Source organism: Microtus oregoni, unplaced genomic scaffold (genome assembly GCF_018167655.1).
Source record: "Microtus oregoni isolate MIOR12 unplaced genomic scaffold, Mior012 000012F_ref0000307, whole genome shotgun sequence".
In the NCBI taxonomy this organism is placed as follows: domain Eukaryota; kingdom Metazoa; phylum Chordata; class Mammalia; order Rodentia; family Cricetidae; genus Microtus; species Microtus oregoni.
In genome coordinates, this window is record NW_024543071.1 from 30,694,680 (window position 1) to 30,716,884 (window position 22,205).

General features: G+C 43.9%; 1 protein-coding gene across 1 annotated transcript; it reads right to left on the reverse strand.

Annotated features, from left to right (window-relative positions):
* Window positions 1-1,931: 1,931 nt before the first annotated feature.
* On the reverse strand, window positions 1,932-21,392 carry Cd274 (CD274 molecule). The gene is made up of 7 exons (XM_041661647.1): window positions 21,341-21,392; window positions 16,624-16,689; window positions 15,318-15,653; window positions 9,647-9,931; window positions 7,465-7,572; window positions 5,775-5,834; window positions 1,932-4,725 (listed from the first exon to the last, which is right to left on the reverse strand). Exons 2-7 carry the CDS (start codon window positions 16,673-16,675, stop codon window positions 4,703-4,705), a joined length of 864 nt encoding a protein of 287 aa, XP_041517581.1. The 5' UTR covers window positions 16,676-16,689; window positions 21,341-21,392; the 3' UTR covers window positions 1,932-4,702.
* Window positions 21,393-22,205: the final 813 nt, after the last annotated feature.

Sequence of the window (22,205 nt, forward strand, 5' to 3'; positions counted from 1 at the left end):
ATTTCTTCAATATTTTTCTTAACAATAGATCCATCTTGGAGATTGTTGTTCCCCTATCAGTTTAAAAAGGATTCCTTCTTTGTTTTCGTAGCTGTCTACTAAAGTATTCTATTGTTGAGCGGTATCCGCATCTGTTTGATCTGTTCCCTGTTAACAGCTGTTGGGTCGTGTTAAACATTTGGTCATTCTGAATAAGGGTACAATGGCTAAGTTTGTGTGTGTGTGTGACCTATCACACGTGGGAAGCTGTAGAAGTGGAAATTCTGGATCATGTGTAATCTGACAGAAACTGCAGCTTATCTACCACAGGTGGTAGTGCCTCCTGACCTCCCCACCATCTGTGTAAGTAAGCAACAAGGTTCTTTGTCCCATTTACACCGTCTGGAAGAAGTCACTTTTTGTGCCATCAAGGGTGGCCATGACGACTCAGCTGTCCTCTGAAAAGAACCCTAGGCCTTAGGATTCACTCTGTGTTTAAATTTGAGAGTGGTTGTTTGACAAGAAAAAGAAGTCTCATTGGCTAACGTTTTCAGGGGCTTCACAGCCCAAGCTGGCGCTGCACACCTGGCAGAGGCCTCTGATAGAGTCCAAGCGTGGTGGCGTAGCATCGTGTGTCAGGAACACAGGTGAGAGCAGTGAGCGGTGTGCAAAGGGAATCGGAGAGGAAGAGATGAAAAGAGAGAGCCCGTGAAGGAAACTGAGATCTCATGAAAACAGCCGTGATATGAATTAATCCCATCCAAACCATCCAAGAAAGAAGTCAGCTTCCTGCTGTAACCATATGGGGCTGACTCACTTTCCACAGAAAACCATTAAGGCCTCTTCAGGACCAGTCATCAGCTCTTAAAGGTTCCATCCCAGCCATACCACTGCCTTGGGGACCAAGCTTCCAATTGATGACTGTCTGAGGGACAACCCAGATCCAAGTCACACTCGTCTATTCAGAACTCACCATCTTATCTTCTGGCTGGCCCCAGGCAGCACTAAACTCTCATATTCTAACACACAAATTAATGCTCACTAACGTTTTGAACGACTGTTTACATTGTGTCTTCAGCAAGACTGCAAGCCCCTTGAGGCCGCGGAGTGTTCTTCACAATTCCCAGTAAAATCTAATTGTGAGTCACTGAGATATTAGCAGAGGAAGTGGAAGAGATTTCTGAAGCTAAATGTTACTTTGTATATCTCAACTTTGGGGTAGATTGACCCTGAGACTGCCAAAACAGGAACTGGAGGTGGAAGGAACCATTCAGAGAAAAGACACTAATCCACATGTTGGCACAGGATCCGATCCTGTCATGGAGCCTTCTGCTGGTAAACCCGTTGATTGTCCAGGGACTGACATAGACGGTGGGTCATTATTACTATAAAGATATAGATCTTCCTCTGAAAACATCCGGAGCAGTTACCTTGTGTTGAGAGCATCTGATTTCAAGAAATTAGCCAAGGATCCAAAGCTTCTTCAAGCTGAATTGTGAGGAAGTGGCCAAGAGAGACAAGACATTCAAAGAGCCACACTTTCCCTAGTGGTGCGTGTGATAGTGTTTGTCTAAAAAGACTGTAGACGTTCTTATGGTTCCTGAGAAGTCTTGGGTCCTAGTCCTGAACTTTGCTTAGTTCTGGGTTTCTCGCTTCCTTTTCAGAACCTGAAGACTGAGGGGCGTGCAGCTTCGCGGTGTGATGCGTGCTCTCCAAGCCAAGCCCCTTCACATCCCTGGTTCTGGGGATTCCGCTTTATCCTCCCACCCCACCCCCAGATCTCCAATTTGGATGGAAGACTTTTGACTGATAACATGCCATCTACGCAAAAAAGTTCTGTGTGCGTGGTGGGGGGGAAATAAAGACAGGGATCTTAGGTATTCAAAGTGACTCCTTCCTACTGGAGATTAAACTGAAAATGGTTTAAGAAACAAAAAAATGTTTAATAAATAAGAATATTTTATTAAATTAATGCAATACAATGACAATTAGATGCAAAATAAAATTTACATGTAGGGCGACCCACAACACAAAGGTATAAAGTGCCGTTACAATCCAACGCCGTGAGACGGTGTTAAGATTTCAAATAAAGTGAGTGGAGTCTCGCTCGACTACATATTTTCTTAAACTTCATACAAACAGAACATTGCCATGAGAATCATCCCGTGAACGGGTAACAGAAGGGTTCCCTTGGGGGTTCTGATTCATCAGTCTTAGCTCTGAGACAGAATTTCACTATGTTGCCCTGGCTGGCTTGGGCTCTATGTAGACCAGGCTGGCCTCAACTCACAGAGATCTGCCTGCTTCTCTTCCCGAAGGCTGGGATTAGAGACTTGTATGCACCACCGTACCTGGTCTGTTTCTTCACCCCTGACATGGGACCAGACAAAGAGGACTGAAAGAAAGCTCTGGGCTCTTTCTCCCCTCCTCCCTCAAGAAAACATTATCTTTGAGGCCCCTGTGGCAATGAGAGGCAGTGACCTTCAAGGGTTCAGGCAGAGCTAAGGGGCTTTTCCTGGTACAAGGGCAGGTCCAGGGCAACCAGCAGGAGGAGCAAAGCTGGGATTTCCAGGGAGAACCTGTGATAAGCAAGCAGAGCATCTGTGTTTGAGAAAAGAAGCAGAGGGAAAACAGCAGTGCCAGCACTGCGCCAGATCTGCGTCTTGTTGAGTGACAGAGAAGGCTACCGACTCCTCGGTGTGCTGACTGAGGAGAAGGCTACCGACTCCTCGGTGTACTGAGTGAAGGAGAAGGCTACCCACTCCTCGGTGTGCTGAGTGAAGGAGAAGGCTACCCACTCCTCGGTGTTGGGTAGACCCAGTGGACCCTGGGGACTCATGGTCTCCCTTTGAGCAGACATAAAATAAACCAAACACAAACTCAGTCAGTGAGTAAGTGCTCTACAAATGGTATTTTACAGGTAGGGACAACAGACACAGTGCCTGGCCTAGGCACTATGAGAGACATCTGTAGGGATGGGAAGGAAAACCCTAGAAAGGGGGCAGTTCCCTTCTTGGATCTTTAAATAGGTTCCAGCAGCTGCATAAGGATCAGTACATTAAATAAAAAGGGTAAATATGCAAATACACAGTGAGCTACTATTTAGGAATTAAAAAAATATAGGTACTTTAACATATATTTCTACTTATTAATCATCTTTGGGAAAATATATGTGCAAAAAGCAACACCAGTTGCTTCTGGGAAGGGGCTAGCAAGGCTAGGGCGATGGAATAGAGTTTTATTTTGTCTTTGGGACCATTCTGAGTCAGCACCCTATTGACATGTATTTGGATTGCATGTGTGTTCATGTGCATGTGTGTGTGCATGTGTGTACATGTGTGTGCATGTGTGTGTGGTGTATGTGTGTATGCAGGCATCATTTCTCAGGCACTATCTACATCATCTTTTGAGGTATCAGCTCTCATAAGCCTGGCGCTTACCAAGCAGGCTAGATTGGCTAGCCAACGAGAGTTAGGGATCTGCCTGTCTCTGCCTCCCTAGTGCTGAGATCAAACGCATGCAGATATACCCAGCTGTTTTTGTATGTGGGTTTTGGGGAACAAACTTAGGGTTTTATACCTCATGAGGAAAGTGTTTTATAGCTGAGCTATCTCCCCAACCCTCAATATCATTTAGATAGAAAAATAAAAAAGAACTTTTAAGCAATGCTAGATATTACAAAGAGGATGTGAGATTGTATGAAGAAGGTAACAAATAAGACGTAAATCTAATGCTAGACAAGGAACTCAAGAGTTACTTCCAGAGTCTTTTAAATATAGACTCCTTGTTAATGAACATTGCTTTGAGTATTGAACTTAAGCATATGCATACACATATCCAACCAGTACCCTGGCTTGCATCTCTATGCTCAGGGCCAGCATGGTACACAAGGCTGTGTGAAATCAATGCTACTTAGGCAGTTTTTAAATTCATTTCTTAGCTACAAACTGAATCCTGAAAGGACAGTGGCTGAAGGACAGAAATCTGATAGCTGTTATTCTGTAGGCAAATCACTTAATTGCTCAGCTTCTTGGGCTATGAAGTGAGTATAATAGAGGTTACCCTGAGGGTTGTTGCTATGGAGATGAAATGAGATTGTTGCATATAGTATCAGACACTTGTAAAACTGACACTTCAACGGAACAATTACTACCACAGAGCCTCAAGGACTGAGAATAAAGATTATTCAAGTCAAATAGCAAGAGCCCTATTGAACCAAGCATGGTCCCGCTTATACCAGTAGTCACAGAGGACACCAAGCACCTCACACGTGCACATGCGTTTCTGCCTGTGGACAAGATGGTAAGCAGCAGTAGAGTTTGGTGACTGTATGTTAGCATCTATTATGTCTTTAGAACGCATCAGGCACAACCACACTCCCACAACAAGCATACACAAACTCAAAATAAATAGGAACACTCATACTTCCACACTTGTGACTCTCCGCTGCCCATCCAGGCACCGAGAGGAAGGAAAGGGCACTTCTGCAAGGGCCAGATGTTGAGCCAGGGGTTCTCAGCCCACTTTCCCAAGATGATTAATGGGTAACTTGCTTGTTGGTATCTCCTGCAGAAATGTCCTTTATCCCAGGCTCGCCTTTTTCTCTCTTCTCTTGTCTTCCCAGGTTCCATTTCGAGTCCTTGGACCCACATCCCAAGGGCCCCTTCATTCACAGACCACAGACTGCCAATCCCGCCTCGAAGATCAGAGGTTTCCGTGCTGCTTACGTCTCCTCGAACTGTGTATCTGGAGAGGGACCATAGTAAAGTAATCTCACAGGAGCAGGGAATGTGCGGGGGAAATGCATGAAGACGTGCAAGACAAACAAGTTGGATATTGCTAGATCATATGATAAGGTTGCAATAAGACAGAGACAAATTTGGCAACACTTGCATGCTGACGGATGACTAAACACCCTTGTTTGTCCGGGACTGCCCTGGTTTTAAAAATGGAAAACTTGCTGGACTGAGAAACCCTCAAGCTGAGCAAGCTAGGCTGGTTCCTCAGGGAACTCAGCAGCATAAACGGTAGTGCACACAAGGGAACCTACTCCGGGCTGCTCAAGTTCACGAGCCAGCTTTAATCCTGCCTGTGCTCAGTGGTACCCTTAGGTTCTAACCACAGTACAGTGAATTAGAAAACTTGATAGAGCTTATTTAAAAAATTAGGGCAGTGAGGGTTTTCTACTCCTAGAAACATAGACATTAGCAGCAGAATGAAGTGGAGGCCATAGGATGGGAATGAAAGCGTATGGCGAGGCTGAGTGTTCCTGCCACCTTATTTTATATTCTCATATTTATAAGAGTGCTTGAGGGCGGGTGATGAAATGAACTCCATATCCCACACAAGAACGAGTTAGCAGCGGACCGACCAGCAGAACCATTTGTTAGTTACACATTCATCTGACTCAGCACTCTCTCTGGTTGCAGGGCTACCAAGGTATCAGCAGCTTAGACAAAAGCGCCCCTCCCCTCCTGCTCCCAACTCTTTGCAGCCCTGGGCTGAGTTTTAGTATGCAGGACCATCCCAGAATTTCCTCAGTTGTGGGAGTTGTGAGGCAGAGGAGTCCTCGGTCCTCACAAACAGGCTCCTTTGGAAGGAGGGGAGGTCACGACTAGTCGATTTCTCTTGTTATGATAGCCTTTTCTTCTTCCTGTTTATGTTGTTTGCTATGTGGGTCAGGAGGCTTGCAACTCACTATCCTCCTGCCTCAGCCTACAGAGCTCTGGAACCACAACCCTGCAGGACCAAACTGCACTGCCCTTCCATTTACCCATCCCTTTTGTCACACTTACCGTTTTGGTTTTTTGACTTTGTGTCTTCGAAGCCACATTTCTCCACATCTAGGGTTTTCACTGAATGAGAAAAAAATCAATCTTAATTCTGTACAGCACAAAACTACGACCCAACCCACAGTGACTCAAGTTTCAACTCAATCTTAATCACTGGACTTTTAGTCCACAAGCTTTCTTATTCCAAGTACAAAACCCCAAAGCTAATTATGCAACAACTTAGGACACACACTTACTCTCTCACTCTCTCTCTCTCTCTCTCTCCCTCCCTCTCTTCCCTTCCTCCCACCTCTCTGTCCTCTTTCTCTCTCTCTAGGGTTGTCTACTTTGTTTCCCGTCCTATCCTCAGAGCTGGCCTACATCCCGAACTACTCTATTACCTACTGAAACTCTACCACACTCCTTCTCCATCAATCCTTTCCAGACTCAGTTTGGCAACAATCTCTTCCTTGCGCAAGCCCAAGTCTAGTTCTAGTCCAGACGTGCCACTGAAACCTAATGTCACATCTTGGCCACCCTCTTGGTTCTGGTTAGGGTCTGTACTTTGGACACAGCTGGTCGCTACCCCCTCAGTTATATGGCTTTCCGCATACACTCATCCTCCGAAGGATTAAAGGGGAATTCCTCTCAGAAGACTGAAGTTCATTTCCACATTTTAGTTCCCTATTTGGCTTCAGGCAAGTCCATACATCACTGGCTCTCTGGGTATACACTTCAAAGCACTGCGGAAAAGGTTTTCTCTAAGTCATCTTACAAGGGGATGACATTATTTGGATGCACTCATTTTCCTAGATTTAAATCATTCTTATGGGTAAAAGCTGAAATCAATATATGAAAATTATTTAAACCACTATGTCATAATGATTCCAGAAAGTTTGCAAAAAAAAAATGCTTTGTGGTAAAGATAGCAGTTTTAGACAGAAATGTTTCCCTACTTAGGGTACCCAGAACCCAGTTCGATAGGATGTTGCAAGGGATTCAACTTGAATTCAACTGAGACCAATGGGCACAATGGTCTTTCAAAGTCTGTGGTTATTTACTTGTTAAGAAGGAGCCTTACAGCTGTCTTCTTCAGCCTCCACCGCTACCCGTCCAACACCCCTGCACTGCACACAGTGGCGCCGCCTGACTCTACTGTGAACCACTGAACGGCAGACGCTGCAGTGCTGCCTCAAAAGCACGTCTTTAATCCCAGCACTCGGGAGGCAGAGGCAGGCGGATCTCTGGGAGTTCGAGGCCAGCCTGGTCTACAAGAGCTAGTTCTGGGACAGGCACCAAAGCTACAGAGAAACCCTGTCTCGAAAAACCAAAAAAAAAAAAAATGCTAAGTCTTTTAGCTTTTCTAAACCCTGTCCAACTCACACTCCTCCAAAATACAACACGGTCCAACGGGACACTCCCAGGTAGGAGATGCAGCGGAACAGCTACGTGAGCAGGGCTGAAGGAAGACTCGGCTCACCGGAGTCACAGCTCAAACTTATTTTGTCTAACTGAAAGTGAAAGGCACAACCTTCAAGGTCAAGTATTTCCCAGGAAGGCTCGGCCAGCCTGTTGGGTCAGGCTGTAGTATGGGGCTGCCCTTATCAAGTTAGGGTAGGTGCTGTCTCTGACACTGCCTACTCAATATCGCGGTAAGAAGACCTTCGCGGACTTTCCCCAGGCAGCACAGAAACCACAGTGGTGAAGGAAATACCTTGTTTTCTTAGGCAGAAGAAGACTAGGACTACAACAAACAACAGTAGAAGCGGTCCCAGAAGTACCCAGTGAGTCCTCTTATTTGGGAGAAATTCTGCAGGTGGTTCTGAAAAAGAGAATTGAAAGATGCCGACTAAAGAGAAGGTTTTGCTTGGAAATAGTCAGGAGAATGGTCATTCCTGAAATCTAGTTTGGCTTTAGGGTAATCTTAATTACTAAAAGTCAATGGCCAGTCAAGGCTTGCACGCGTGCCACAGACTGAACGCTACTCCCGCAAATGGCTTTGAAACCTCCAAGACTGAATTCTACCGCTGCGGATTGACTTTGAAACCTCCAAAGGTTTCAGCCTATCAAACAGAAATGCTAGGGATGTCTTGTGTGGCTATCTGTGACATGTTTAGCATAGTGCCACAGAAAGTGACTGCAAGATTAAATGGGGGCCTTGGTGAAGTAAGTTCCTTGTGCACTCTGTAATATAGACACTAACAGCCAACATGGCATGGAAGGCCCACTCTAGAACATGGAAGACCACTGGGCACTGTTAAGCAGCTTCTGCCTACCACACCTGTGGTGGTGATCACGGACCAATGTGTGTTTTTATTCCTTCATGTTTGAAACTCTCTTGACATTCTAGTCATTGGCTTCTCATGCCAGGGTCTCTGTCTGAAGTTTTGGGAAAGGTAGGTCCCGGGGCACAAGGATGCTTTGGGATTGCCAACTCCCATCTCTTGTTGTAAATCAGTTCCTGTTTGTCCCCACTATGAATCAACTGAGATCCACAATACTTAACTACACGGTTTATAAAGCCTGTTCACGAATGTTGTATTTGCATTTCAAAGTAACAGATGTTAAACCTACCAACTGGTTCTTATAAAACCAAACAAACCCAAGTTACAGGCAAATAGACAGAGGGGCTAAGTAAGTTACTCCAGGATGCCCCACAAATAAATTGCCATCAAACAGCGTTTGTTGTTTTATTGTGATGATGTTCACTTGTTTTGTTTCTGAAGCAGAGTCTCTTGTAATCCATGCTGGCTTTGAACTTGCTAAGTAGTTGAAGATGACCTTGAACTTCTGAGCCTCTTGCCTTGGCCACCCAAGTGTTTAGATTACAGGTGAGTCCTACATCACCAGGCTTCTCTGGTATTGGGTGTCAGCTCTTTGTGGATGCCAGGCAAGTACTTTCCCAACTGAGCTACATCTCCAGCCTCATAAAACAGCATTGAATGGCAGGAACCCAGTAAGACAGCTTTTACGAGAGCGCCCAATTCAGTTAGGCCGTCTTCCTGGTTTTCTACACCTGTTTGCTCTTTCTGGTTCCAAGTCCATCCTGGGCTGAATTTTCATATTAGTTGACTTTTCTGTGTAATTTTATTTCTTTTTTTCTAAACTTTCTAGAGCACTACTGCTGGTGGACATTGGAGAGGAGATGAAGCAGAAGCAACTTTCCTCAGAATTCCCTGGATTTAAGTTCTCCTAACGCTCTGAGCCTCTCACCTGGCTGTCCCCCATCCCGTCTATACCTGTAAGGTAACAAGCTTAAAAAAACAGCTGAACTTATCTACAGCTCATTGTGTCTCTCCGATAGCCTTGCCGGGTGAATTACAACCATTACAGGGCACGTGAACTACACAGAAATCTAGGAGGTTGCCAAAAGATATCAGGCTCATGTTCTATGCACAAGGCAGACTTCCTGGAGTTGAAACATCAGAGCAACAGAGGGGGAAAGGACCCTTCACACTGAGACTAAGACGAAAGGACAAAGCATTTGTTTCCTACTACAGAAGCCCTGGAGAGAAGAGAGCAGCTCCAGTATGATAACGTTTTGATTCCTGAAGCATAAGTTGAGTCCTTATCTCATGCCCCCACGGTGCCCCAGCTGCGACAGTGTTTCCTACGTTGCAGCTGTCCCCTGTTCTCCTGGAGCACGGTGACTTTTGTCCTATTCATCTGTGAACACTCGATGCCTAACATACAGTTTGTCATGGGTGAATACTCAATAAACACTTGCTGAATATTTTTTTAAGTAGCACTATGGCTAGCGTGCAAGAAAATGAGGAAATAGCATACATTTAATAGACATAAGTGCTGTTTATCCATGTACTCGGTCAGCTGGCACTGGGTGATTATGACGGACAGCTGTCATGCGAGGGGACAAGGGACAGAATTAGGCAGTTTACCTGGGATGATCAACTCAGCTGTGTAGTTTTCCCCTGACTGTAATCTCCAAAACGTGCAGTAGAAAACATCGTTAGCCGTTGCGTTGATCCTCAGAGTGCTGGTCATATTGAAAAGCTTCTCTTCTGTCTGGGAAGTGGTGACAGTGGTCTTGCCACTCAGGGATTGGTTGTCACTGTTGGTCCAGATGACTTCAGCTTTTGGGTAGCCCTCAGCCTGACATGTTAGTTCGTACTCGGACGTGGCTGGATCCATGAAAATTCTGTGGTTGATTTTGTGGTACGGGGCTAGGTCATAAGCAAAAAGAGGTCAAGGCTCTCTCCCATCGCAGGTGCTGTCTGATTACAAATACTGTCAACTTGGGCCAGTTCTTGGGGAACTATGTCTCCAGCTCAGCTCAGGGAGTGTGTGCTAGTCTGCCTCAGGTTTTCTGTTCAAATCTGGGCCACGTTTGGGCTTAAGGAACAATCACATTGCAGGAATAAATCACACCAGCGAGCTTATTGGGCTCAAACTAAATGTCTCAAATAAATAAAGTAAATTATCATCTTGAAACCAAAGGTCTTTCTATCTAAATATAAATTATATCTATTAAATCAATAATCATTGTTCTGCCCTCAGTGTTTTAGTGAGCCATTTATTAGAGCCTAGGAGAGAGACTTTATTACCTACTCCCAGCCAAAGACATAATAAGAGTGTTGCAACATATTTTCACAGAAATCTGACACAGAGCAGCTAGTATAAAGCAAACTGAAATAATGACATGATGTTTTGTTGCCCTTGAATCAAGAAAATGACCACCAATAAAATAGGTATAATTATGATTTCAAAACACAAAAAGGGCTTTTATGGACACTTGAGCCCTTAGTCTTGTATTTGTCATATTTAAGAACAATTAAAAGTAAAACTACTGATTATACCTTATTAAATAGGCACTTGGTGAAATAATGTCACCCCAATAGAGTCTATCCCACATTGCACAAGATTTAATTTTTCTGGGAATTAAAGGTTTACATTTGAAATCACTGTCAATGGTAAGACATTTGGAGTGAAATAGTTGCTTTCTAGTCTCACTTTTCCGGGGCCTTAGTTGAAGGAGAATGTGGTGAACCGAAGAGTTGCCTCGTCCACACTGATTCAACCCCCAGAGCTTTCGTGGCTAAGATGGACACATGCATGAAGACGCAACATTAAAATGTAAGAACTACTTCTGTGTTTGCTATAGTGCCTGTTAAATTACATATGCCTCAAAACCCTTGATGGCAGCCACTGTACGTCACTGTCGGCCACAGGAACAAAGAGGGTTACTGTGGATTTTTCAAATTCTCCTTTTTTTGTTTGTTCGGTTTTGAGAAAGAGTTTCTTTCATTTTTTTTTTTTGTTTTTGTTTTTCGAGACAGGGTTTCTCTGTGTAACAGCCCTAGCTGTCCTGAAACTAGCTCTGGTAGACCAGGCTGGCCTTGAACTTACAGATTCGCCTGCCTCTGCTAGGATTAAAGGCGTGCGCCACCACCGCCACGCTGAGAGTTTCACGTAGATCAGGCTAGCCTCTTGAACTTGCTGTGTAGCGAAAGAGAACTCTATACCTCCTGAGTGCAGGAATCACAGGCAAGCGTGTGCCACCACATTGGGTTTTAAACTAGAACTTCATGACTGGCAGGCAAACACTCTACCAGCTGAACTACAGACCCATTCCCCGTGTCTACTTTTAACTGAATTAACCTATTTTTTTTAATGAGCTCGTTTAAAAGTCTCCTTATAGAAGCAGAGGCTTGAAGATGTTAACAATTCCACACAAAGCAAAACAAAATGTCAGAAGTGACTTCATCATCCACTTTCTGAAGTTAAAAACAAATACTGAGTAGGATACAATGAAACATTGGCTAAAATAAGCTTCAAGATTATTGAGACCATCTCCATTTGTTAATGGTGAATTTCATCATAATATACACTGATGTTGTCACGATTGGCAAGACATTACACATATTGTTTATTCCAATTATTTCTCCTTTGGGATTTTGTCTATTTTTGTCCATTTCAAGAATAGATCATGTGTTAGATGGAGCCAACTATATGAAATCAATGACAGTTATCTTCTTTTGATCTTTAAAATGACAATTTCTTATGATATAAACTATGTATTGGTGCCAAATTTATATTTTATAATCACATACAAGTTTGTGGCACTTTACAGAAAGGCTAGACAAGCAAGTTTTGTTTTGTTTGTTTTGAAAACTCTGGCTCGGATCTATAATACTCTGCTACCTAGTTGGCTGATCAAGACCAAGTAAAGTTCAGTTTAGTTTAAAGTCATTGTTCAGCTTGATGCACACTCCAGCGGCCCAAAGCTAGGCAGCAAAGCACAGTTAGTAAGGGCACAGATTTCAGAAACGAGCTAGTTAGGTTTAGGACCTGGCTTTATCATTTTAGATGCATTACTTCTTTGGCTAAATATTGAATCTAAAATGCCATCCATTGAAAGACACATTCAGATTTGAAATATAGTAAGAAGGAAAAAACCCAGAATGGCCATGATCAAGGGTCTCCTCCACAGTGCCATGTTAAAGATTAGATTAATTCATATGAGCAAAAAGCCCAGGCTCATGGCCTAACATGTATTAGGAGTTGCCTAAGCATTGTGCAACTGCTCCCGCTACCACCAGCCAGACGAGGAGGACCAGGAACACAGTGTTCCTCCCTTTTTTACCACTTCTTCAGTGGGTCTTCAGAAAGTTCTTACAGCTCTTGGCACACAGTCTTGGCAGTCAGTTTTCCCATATTCAAGTCAGTTCAGAGAACAAACATCTTAAGCTAATGGTTTTTGAAACAACCATTCCTTCCTTCAACAAATATTCTTCTCTTTTCTTGTTGCACAGGAATGTCATCATAAACCAAGGCATAGAGGCCCAACAATGAATAAAACAGACCCAACCCCTGCCCCTCCGGTTTGTGATCCAGATGAAGGAAAGAGAGAATAAATATGAGATTCTGAGACATACTAGATGGAGACAGATGACATAGAAAAGATTTAAACAGGACTTAGGGATCTGGTTGGCCTTAATCATCTATACATATGATTAAAATGTTTCCTACAGCTGCTCAATATCATTTAAGGCCCAGAAACATTAAATGAACATTTCATTTTTTTGCGATATTAATTTCAGTGATTAAAGCTAAAGATTTCAATTGAAAGCCGGATACCTGGGGGTCTTCTGTAACCTTTCGAAAGTATAATAGCACCCGAAGAGATCATGGCAACTGAGTTAATACAAAACTACAGCCTTTCACGTTTCAGTTTTAAAATGCTTCACCTTTAAAATCCCAGGGTGAGTGCCCACCCTCCCAGGGAGCTTTACTGCCACACACTTGCAGTAATGGGAAGAGAAAAGGGGCAGCAGCATTACTGTGAAATCATTTGCATGGGAGATGACTCAGGAGTTCTACTTCCTCTGCATGCAAAGCTCCTACGTGCCAGCCACCAAGGTGCTAGAGATGGAACCCAGGGTTCCACACACACTGGGCAAGTATTCTACCGCTGAGCTATGTCCTATGTCCGCAGTCCTGTTCCTATTCTTAATCTTTTTGTTTGTTTGTTTGTTTGTTTGAGAAAGGGTCTTGCTAAAGTTGCTCAGGTTGACCTTGAACATGATATGTGTGTGTGTGTGTGTGTGTGTGTGTGTGTGTGTGTCTGTGTGTGTCTGTGTATCCCAGACAAGGGATATATATCCCATATACATATATATATATATATATATATATATATATATATCCCAGACAAGGCCCTATTTTGCCCTACTTTGTGATTCTCCTGTCTCGGCCTCTCAAATAGCTGGATTTGAGCCCAGACACTCACCAAAGCCACAAAGCTCAGGTTCAAACCCTTGGTCTAGCTCATCTAAGCTCCCAAACCACTGGCTGCAAATGACAAGATGAGATGGAAGTAGAACGCCAAGGTAGCGATGTCTAAAAGAAAAAGAAACGTTCACACAAGCAGACCTCAAGTCTGCTTGGTCATCAGCTTTGTCCCACCAAATCTCTCTCCACGGAGAAGTCATCAGCCAGAAGGTTTCCTTTTGCATCAGAGATATTGTGGAGCGGATAATCTAGAAGACAGTCATCCTCGCCACAAAGTCAGCTACTCCCAACAAGTCACAGGAGACGTCTGGACACAGAGACTTCCTTCTTCCTGACTGCTAGGATTGGTCTTTCCCCTTACCTCAGGTTCAGCAACCTTGACTGATCATGACCTTCAGGCTTCATAATGCCTTTAAATGTCTTGGAACAAAATAGACACTTCATATTTGCTGATGAGCTAACACGCGCTCAAGATATGAACAACCACATCCCTTCATTCATGGATGTCACAAAAGACAATGAAAATAAAGACAAGTGATATTTTTATAACAATGGTAGTTTCAAAAGATCCAGCATCAGAGACCCATTCATATGCTATCAGTTGGACACATTATCCTTACTTCTACGTAACGTTTTAGGAAATAGTTATCTTGATGACTTTGAAGAAGTATTCTTTTTTCATAATACTGACCTTCACACTAGTTTAGGAATAAAAGGATTACAAGAGATTATCTAATTCTAGTCAAATATTTAACAGCTTATTATGAAAACCAAAAGAGGCAGGCAGATCATCTCAAGCATACACCTGGGGAAGAGAGAGTTCAGCTCGCTGTCAATCAGGGAGAAGTTTTGGCAAACCACGGAAGGGGGTTCCAAACAGAAAGGACGCCACTTTGGGAAGTATATGAAGCAAGGAGCCTTGGGGAAATTCTGTCCTGGCAGGCGTTTGGATTGTCTGTGTGAACGCTTGGGAGGGGTGCAACTCTCAGTTCTATGAAACCCAACAGCGAAAGCAAGGGTGGTTAGTAAGGTAATTTCCTTCCCTTAGCTAGTTCCAATCCAGAGCCTTAAACTCAAGTGACCTGCTGATATTTTCTGGGAGTCCTTTTCCAGGAACTTATACCAGTAGTGCCTCCTCGGTGTACTCCCAAGTGACCCTGGCACAAGCCCTGGAGATGAGCGTGGCTTCTCTGTGGAAGAATGGCTTCTTCTATACTTAACATCATCAGTTTTCATCCTTCATAGATTAACCTTGTCTTTTTGAATGTGAATCTTACAGCAGGCTACATATGTGTGTGTGTATGTATGTATTTACATACATACATACATACATATTGGATTTTGTATGGAGATACTCAAGGGAAGGAAAATGTGCTAAGCCTGATAGAATTTTTTTTTTTTAAAAAAAAAAACCAATCCAATAAAAAGGTTCTGGAGGGATACACAAATAGCATATGCACGCCATGGATGATGGTACTGAAGGGAGGAAGGACATTTTATGATTCTATTCCTTTCCATGATATCCAAATTATTTATAAGTGTATATACTGCATTTACAATAATAAAAAGCAAACACCTGGCACTTAGCCTTTGAAAGCTCACAGTGCTGCAGAGCATGGCTGTGCATTATCTGGTACTGGATCTCAAGTGACTGTCAAACACGAGACGCTAGGAGTATTCATTGGCGGAGAGTATGAATGAACAGGCTGCTATTGTTCTGTGAAAAGTAGGTGTGGACTTCCAACTATGCAAAACTCTCCGCATTACAGAGATGTCTTAAATGTAGGTCAAGACTTCCTTATCGGGAGGAACTCTTACCATGGACTTTCAGTGTGATCCTCTTGTAGTCTGCGCCGCCATAGCTGATCATGCAACAGTAAACCCCGGCATCCCGCAGCTTCACGTCCGTGATGTGAAGCCCAGCGTTTCCCTTTAAAATCTGTTCCTTTGGCAACGAGGCTCTCTCCCTGAAGCTACTGTCTTGCCGGTCTGTCTTTCCATCTACGAACTGAATAACTTGTTGGTCGTCCTTCTCCCAGTAGACAACTAAGGAGGGCAGGTCCAGCTGGTGTTCTACCGGGAATCTGCATTCAATCGTGACATTGCTGCCATATTCTACCACATACAGGTCCTTGGGAGCCGTGATGGTGAAGGCTGAAAAGAAAGTGGACCGGCCCTCAGAAGACAGAAAAGTCCTCCAAACACATTTGGAAAATGGGTAAAAGGTTACAATCATTTTATTTGTTGAATTGCATGAACACTAAAATTCTTCTTTAAAATATCTTCACTGGGAAGAGCACAAGCAACTTAGATAGTATATTCCCAGCCTTGTTTATAAGAAATCTATAAATACAAATATCTTACCAATGGGCCATTTCCCAGGGATCTTTAGGAGTTGTCCATGGGAAACAGACAATCTTTCTGTTTTGTAGTAACTCTATTTTTATATTCACCTCCCCCCGCAGGTCTTTGTAATGTTTTTTTAAATTTTTTATGTTTGCTTTTGTTTGTTTCCAGTGCTGGGATATGGAATTCAGAGTTTGATCACGCTGGGCAAGAGTTCCACTACTAAATTCTACCTACAGCTCCTGCATTTTCCTTCATCTTTTACAATGATACAAGTAACTTATTTACGAAGAAGGAAAACTAGAGTGTGCTTTTAATAAGCAAGATACACTCCCTTAAATTATTTTGGGGACTTGAGTGATCGCCCAGCAAGTAAGCTACTTGCTATGCAACATGAGTACCCGAGTTCATCCCAAAACCTATGTTAAAAGCCAGCTACAACAGAATGTACCTGCAATCTTAATTTCGGTTCTCCTATAGTGGGGTGGGAGGTAGAGACAGGAGAATCCCCAGGAGGTTTGGGGCCAGCTGCCTGCAGTCCTTGGCAATGAACAACAAATAAGAGAACTTGTCTCAAACAAGGTAGAAGATGAGGCCCAGCACTCAAGGTTGCCCTTTGACCTCTACATGTGTGCCTAGCAAATGCATGTGTGCATTCGCCCCCCCCCCCACCACCACACACACTTCATATGCATACACACACAAAGTACTTCAATGTTTAACTCAAGGTTACAATACCGAAAATAACAGAACCCACTGAAAAGATTTGGAGACTTACCTCTTAGCAAGTGACAGCAGACTGTGAATGTAGCGACGGTAAATATCCTCATGCTTCTGGAATTATCTAGAAATGGGAAACACAGAAGGAGTGCTGCTTAACTCAAATAGCCAAACAGTGTGCCATCAGTAGAAGACCTGTCCTGCTCATATAGAAATAACCTCCAGGAGCCAGGATGGGATGCACAGATAAGCCGGCGGGAACCAAGTACACTCTGTGAGTGTGGAGACAGCTGCAAAGCTGAAAGGTCGGGACTTTCCTTTCCTAACTCAAGGCTCTACGGAACCAAGTGAGGAGAAATTGGTCTGGTGAGGCGAACATCTTCACATTGAGTTATAAGCCCTCCAAGTCGATAATGTACGTTCAAAATAAGGCAAGGGAAAAATACCTCCCCAACTCCTCCTGCTGCACCACGCTTTTCAACATTGATAATTACCTGTAAAGCCTGCCTTAGGCAAAGCTTCAGAGAAAGGAAATCCGATTTTCACTTTCACTTTTCAATGCTTGAATTGAATTTGAAATCTTAAAATCTTTAAATCTCCCCTCTGCCTCTTACCTACTCCAAATTATAATACTTCTTCCCAATAAAGAGAGAAAGTATACCACTAACAGGAGTGGGAAGGGAGAATTTGATTTGGCCCATTTACTAAGGTCTGGATGCCTCCGGACCACTCTCTGATGTAGCTGTCTAGATCCTGGTCTCTATTCTGCTGACATTTTTCTAATTCACTCAGGAAACACTGAATATCTCTTCTTGAGTCTGGCACTGTTTGGGGGCACTGAGGAGCAGTGAGCAAGAAATAGAAGGCATTCTTCCTTGGAACTGATGTCCAAAAGGGGTGGCCAAAGACAGTTAGTACTATACCCCAGCCAATTCGTTAACATCTTCTCTCTTCTGTGTTACTCATGTCTACAACTTTCATAGGAAAGTCAGTTCTCCTTCCTAGCGGCTCCTTGGCCTTTGTGTCTACACACAATCTATTGACAGCCATAGAAAGTGGAAGACTAGGGCTGTGGGCATTCACTCTCTACAACTCAGTAAGAAAACTATACACGGGTTGGGAGGAAAATAAACAAGAGCCCCACATAGTTCAGAGAACAATAAATACAGACATAGGAAAGGACACTCTTTCTAAGAAAGTATATTGAAAATTTATGATAACATTTTTGACCTTTTGCTCTTCCAAAATTATAGCTTCCTCATAGTTAGTGTTAGTGAAATACAGGTAGACAGGATTTCTGGACTTTCATTGCTAAGGATGTGAAACTCTTTGTACGGCTTTTTAAAGACCGGTATGGTAATCTCTGTTAAAACTTTAACTGTGTATGTCCTATGATCTCTTTTTCCCTGTCTTAGAAATCCACCATAGGAAAACAAACACAGATCTAGCAGGAATGACAGGGCTAACAACAGCCCCTGACTTGAAACACCCCACGTAGCTTCAAGGCCAATAAACCTGTATGTACTCTGAAGACCATGAGGGGCAGAATTTAGTACATGCATAGGGAATGAGTCTGCAAAGTCGTAGGAAGGAACTTGGAGGGCAGTGTATGATGCAAAAATATACTTGTGGTTTAAAGAAACCCTCAAGCCCGTCTGGAGATACTGCCTAACCATGATTATCTGCAGTGCAACGTGACTTTTATAGGGAACACAGGTAAGTTCTCACCCGTTTGTAATTTTGAAGGAAGAAAGACAGAAAAGGAGAGATGGAACCATGAATGGTTTCTTTGTCTTTCACGTGTGCACGCAACTTTCAAATGAGTGAATAAACGGATGCTTTACTTTCATTGTTAGAATAAAATGAATGATTTCACCACCAAACTCCTGAGTGTTTGGTGATGAAGTGATGGAATGGCAAGGACCCTGGAAATGGAGTCTAGACATCTTCACTGAGGTGAAGTGACCACATCAGTTTATTTTAATGTTCTGCCGTTGTTATAGAAACAACTGTGCGTCCATCACATACACTCCCTTCAGGGAGCATTCGGTAATATTGGCTAACAGATTTGGTTGCCAAAGTTTGCTTGGGAAGGAGGCGAGCCGCTTCTGATGTGATGATATAGAGGCCCGAAGGCTGCCAAGACCTCTCCCAAGACATAGGACAGCGCCCGACAGCAGAAACAGAGCTGGCCCACAGAGCCACTGGTGAAAGATGGAGAAACTGTGGCCACTTTGAGCGTGTCTGTAGATAGTTTCCTTTCCGCCTTTTCCCTACAATGAGACAGCTCTTCTCTACATGTCTAAGATTTATTCATGTCATGTGTAGGGATGTTTTGCCTGCTTGTATGTATGGGTACCACATGTGTGCCCGGTGCCCACAGAGACCAAAAGAGGGCATCAGATTCCCTGGAGTGGGAGTTACAGAGGGCTGTGGGTCCCCCAAGAAGAACAGTAAGTGCTTGAAAGCCCGGAGCCATCTCTCTAGTCCCAGTTCTTCTATACATTTACTAGCCATTTGAAAGTGTAAAATTGTTAAAAAAAAAAAGTGTAAGATTGTGACATAATTTCTGTAAGTCTTGTATCTAATGGGCCTTAATATTTAACTCCTTTATTGCTAGGTGTTGGGTTTTTTTTTTTTTGGTCCTTTTTTCAAAATCATAAGTATTTGTGTATTTAGCCAATGTTTGGTGAGTACCTATTGTGTGCCAGGTCCAAGATTAGGCCTGGAAGACAGATTTCCCTAACGGGAATTGCTGGTCAAAGGAGAAAGCACTTTCCCAATTCGTGACACATTCTGAAAATTGGTCCCATTGCATCTTCCCACCGTGCCGACATTATTTTTTTTTTACTTTTTTTCTAATTCAATTCTTGAAAAATGCAACTTGAATATTTTTTGAAGAAATGTTTAGTTCATGATAATGATTTGATCAATTATTTTGTCTCTTAAGGTTATAGGCTTCTTATTGACTATTATAAACCCTTGAGGTTAGAAAAGGGCAGGATGTAACAGCAGCTGAGAGGCTAAGGCAGGAGGATCTTGAGTTTGAGGTCAGCCTGAGCTACATAGTGAGACACTGTCTTTAAAAAAGGGGGGGAGACATTTATCAGAAGAGCAAAATAGAATGATTCGTTATCCTCTTGCTAACACTGGGCACATATTTAAAATCTTTCTCTACAGTCATCTGCCCAAGGAGATGAGACAGGATGACATACCAAAGGACGCTGAGCTAGGTCTGATATTCACCTAATTCAGTACCATACCCTCCCTTCCCTGGCTCTCAGAGCTGAGCTGTCAGCTGTTGGTAGAGGGAGGGGAAAAGAGGAAGCCCAGGGACCAAGTAAATAAGCGAGGTCTTGACCTCTGAGCCAGCACCTCTTAGTTGGTCTAAGAGGACAGGATCTTCTTCTTCCTTGGGCAAGAAACTGTACTGTTTGATGAGTTCCCAGCCGAGAGCAGAGACAGGGCACCAAAGTATGAACAGTGGAAGAAATGACAGCTCATTCAAGATGGGGAAATAAGTTTGTCCCCGGGAAGTCCAGAAGAGCACCCTGGAGCACAGCTTCTCTGTCTCCCACAGAAGGTGGGAAGGGAGCAGCCGCAAGCTTCCTTTCTCACAACTAAGAGTGAAGATTTACCCACGTTTCTAACTCTATCAAATGATCCTGCCGGGCAGTGGTGGCGCACGCCTTTAATCCCAGCACTCGGGAGGCAGAGGCAGGCGGATCTCTGTGAGTTCGAGACCAGCCTGGTCTACAGAGCTAGTTCCAGGACAGGCTCCAAAGCCACAAAGAAACCCTGTCTCGAAAAACCAAAAAAAAAAAAAAATGATCCTAAAGCCTGAACCCCTTCCCTCCCACTCCCACCTTCAGGACTGCCACGACCTCCCGTCTGTGCTGTTCAGCTGGAAAAGGCCAATATTTTCAGAGTATAAAGTTCTTCCTAAATACTGCCAGTCACTGCCATTGTCAGCTGCATATGCTTTCTGGAACGCATCTTGTTTATTTTTTCCATATAAAGGTCTTTCAGATAGCCAGACATAACTAGGTAGCTTTAAGAGTTTATCTAAAGGAAATGCCCAGCTATGTTCCAGGCAACCGCACATAGTGATGACCAGTGAATGACTGAGCTAGCAACCTGCTATTAATAACCTGGGCATCTATCAGTGGGAGAGTGGTGCCCTTAATTATCCAACCCAATGGAATACAGCAATAAAAATCTGGCTATTTAATTCATAGGAAAACATCCACAATCATTTGTTCAGATTAAAAATAAGACAGAACACTGTACTTACGATAACCCCAAGCTAAACCTTGATATAGCCAAGGTCAATGTGTCTAAGAAATGTCTGGGCATTTTTATGTTAAGTTCTTCTGCTCCTCTCCCAAGACTCCTTTAGGTCCTCTGGGTAGAGAGAGTAAAAGTCTTAGGCTCCAGCGTCCTGGATCTTGGCAGAGGAAGGGACCTCAGGAGATGCTTCAAGTGGGATGACTTACCTAGTCATTCCTAATGAACCATTAAAGCCGCGCTAGGACAACTCTTCTGACCCAGCTACCTACCCCAAGACCGGATTCATAAACACACACATTAACGCTAACGGTGCCTTATCACCAGACAGATTCTGAGGTCTTAGCCGTGCAGGGCTCTGCTGCCTATTAACCCATCGTGTTTCCCTGTTGCCTTCTTCTCTCTCCATCCTCAAAGGGTCTAGGAGTCTGGCTCTAAAGTGCCCTGCAAGCCGCGGTCTCGGGACTCGGCGTGAAGACGCTCCCTACCTGTAGGCGGGGAAACAGGCGGCGACCTGCTGGTGCTGTGTGACTTGTGTGGCCAGACGCTAGCTAGTCCCCCGACCTTATAGCGCAGGCCCCGCCCACTCTGGGTTCCCGCCTACTCAGAGCGGGGCGGGAACCCTGAGCACCTCCGCCCTGAAACCGAAATTCCCAGCCGCGCGCGAAAAACCTGTCCCTTTGGAATTCCTGCTGAAGGCTTCAGGGTCAACTTTGGGATAAGATACTGAAGTTATAGAAAAACGAACTAGGGTCCGGCGTGGTGACGCACGCCTTAAATCCCAGTACTCCGGAGACAGAGGCAGGTGGATCTCTATAAATTGGAGGTGGGCTTGGTCTACACAGCGAGCTCCAGGACAACCAGGGCTACAAAAGTGAGACCCTGTCGTGAGAAAGAAAAAACAAACAAACAGAAAACTATTTTTTGAAAAACGAAACTAAAAGTGAAAGTGAAACTTGCCTTCGCTTTCTTGTAAATCGGGTTTCCTAAAAGAACCGGTTCTGAATCAACAACTATGAGCTGTTATTTGAGTGGCGGCGAAAGGGAAGGGTAGGGATAGGAGGAGGGGAGGGTGCCTGTGACTCAGATCCACCTTAGGTTGTCTTCCTCTACATCTCCCCACCTTGCTCTTTGAGAGGGGGTCTCTTTGACCCAACTTCGCGTTTGCAGCTGACTAGACTCACCGGCCAGTGTGCTCCAGGGATCCCCGCCCCTTTCCCCCATACCATCTCACTCCGGGGTTCAGTCTCTTTTTTGTGGGTGCTGGGGGACCCGACTTTAAATCTTCCGTTCTTGGGCAGTAAGCACTTTAAAAACAAAACATCTCAAGTCATAAGATCTCAGACTTCAATT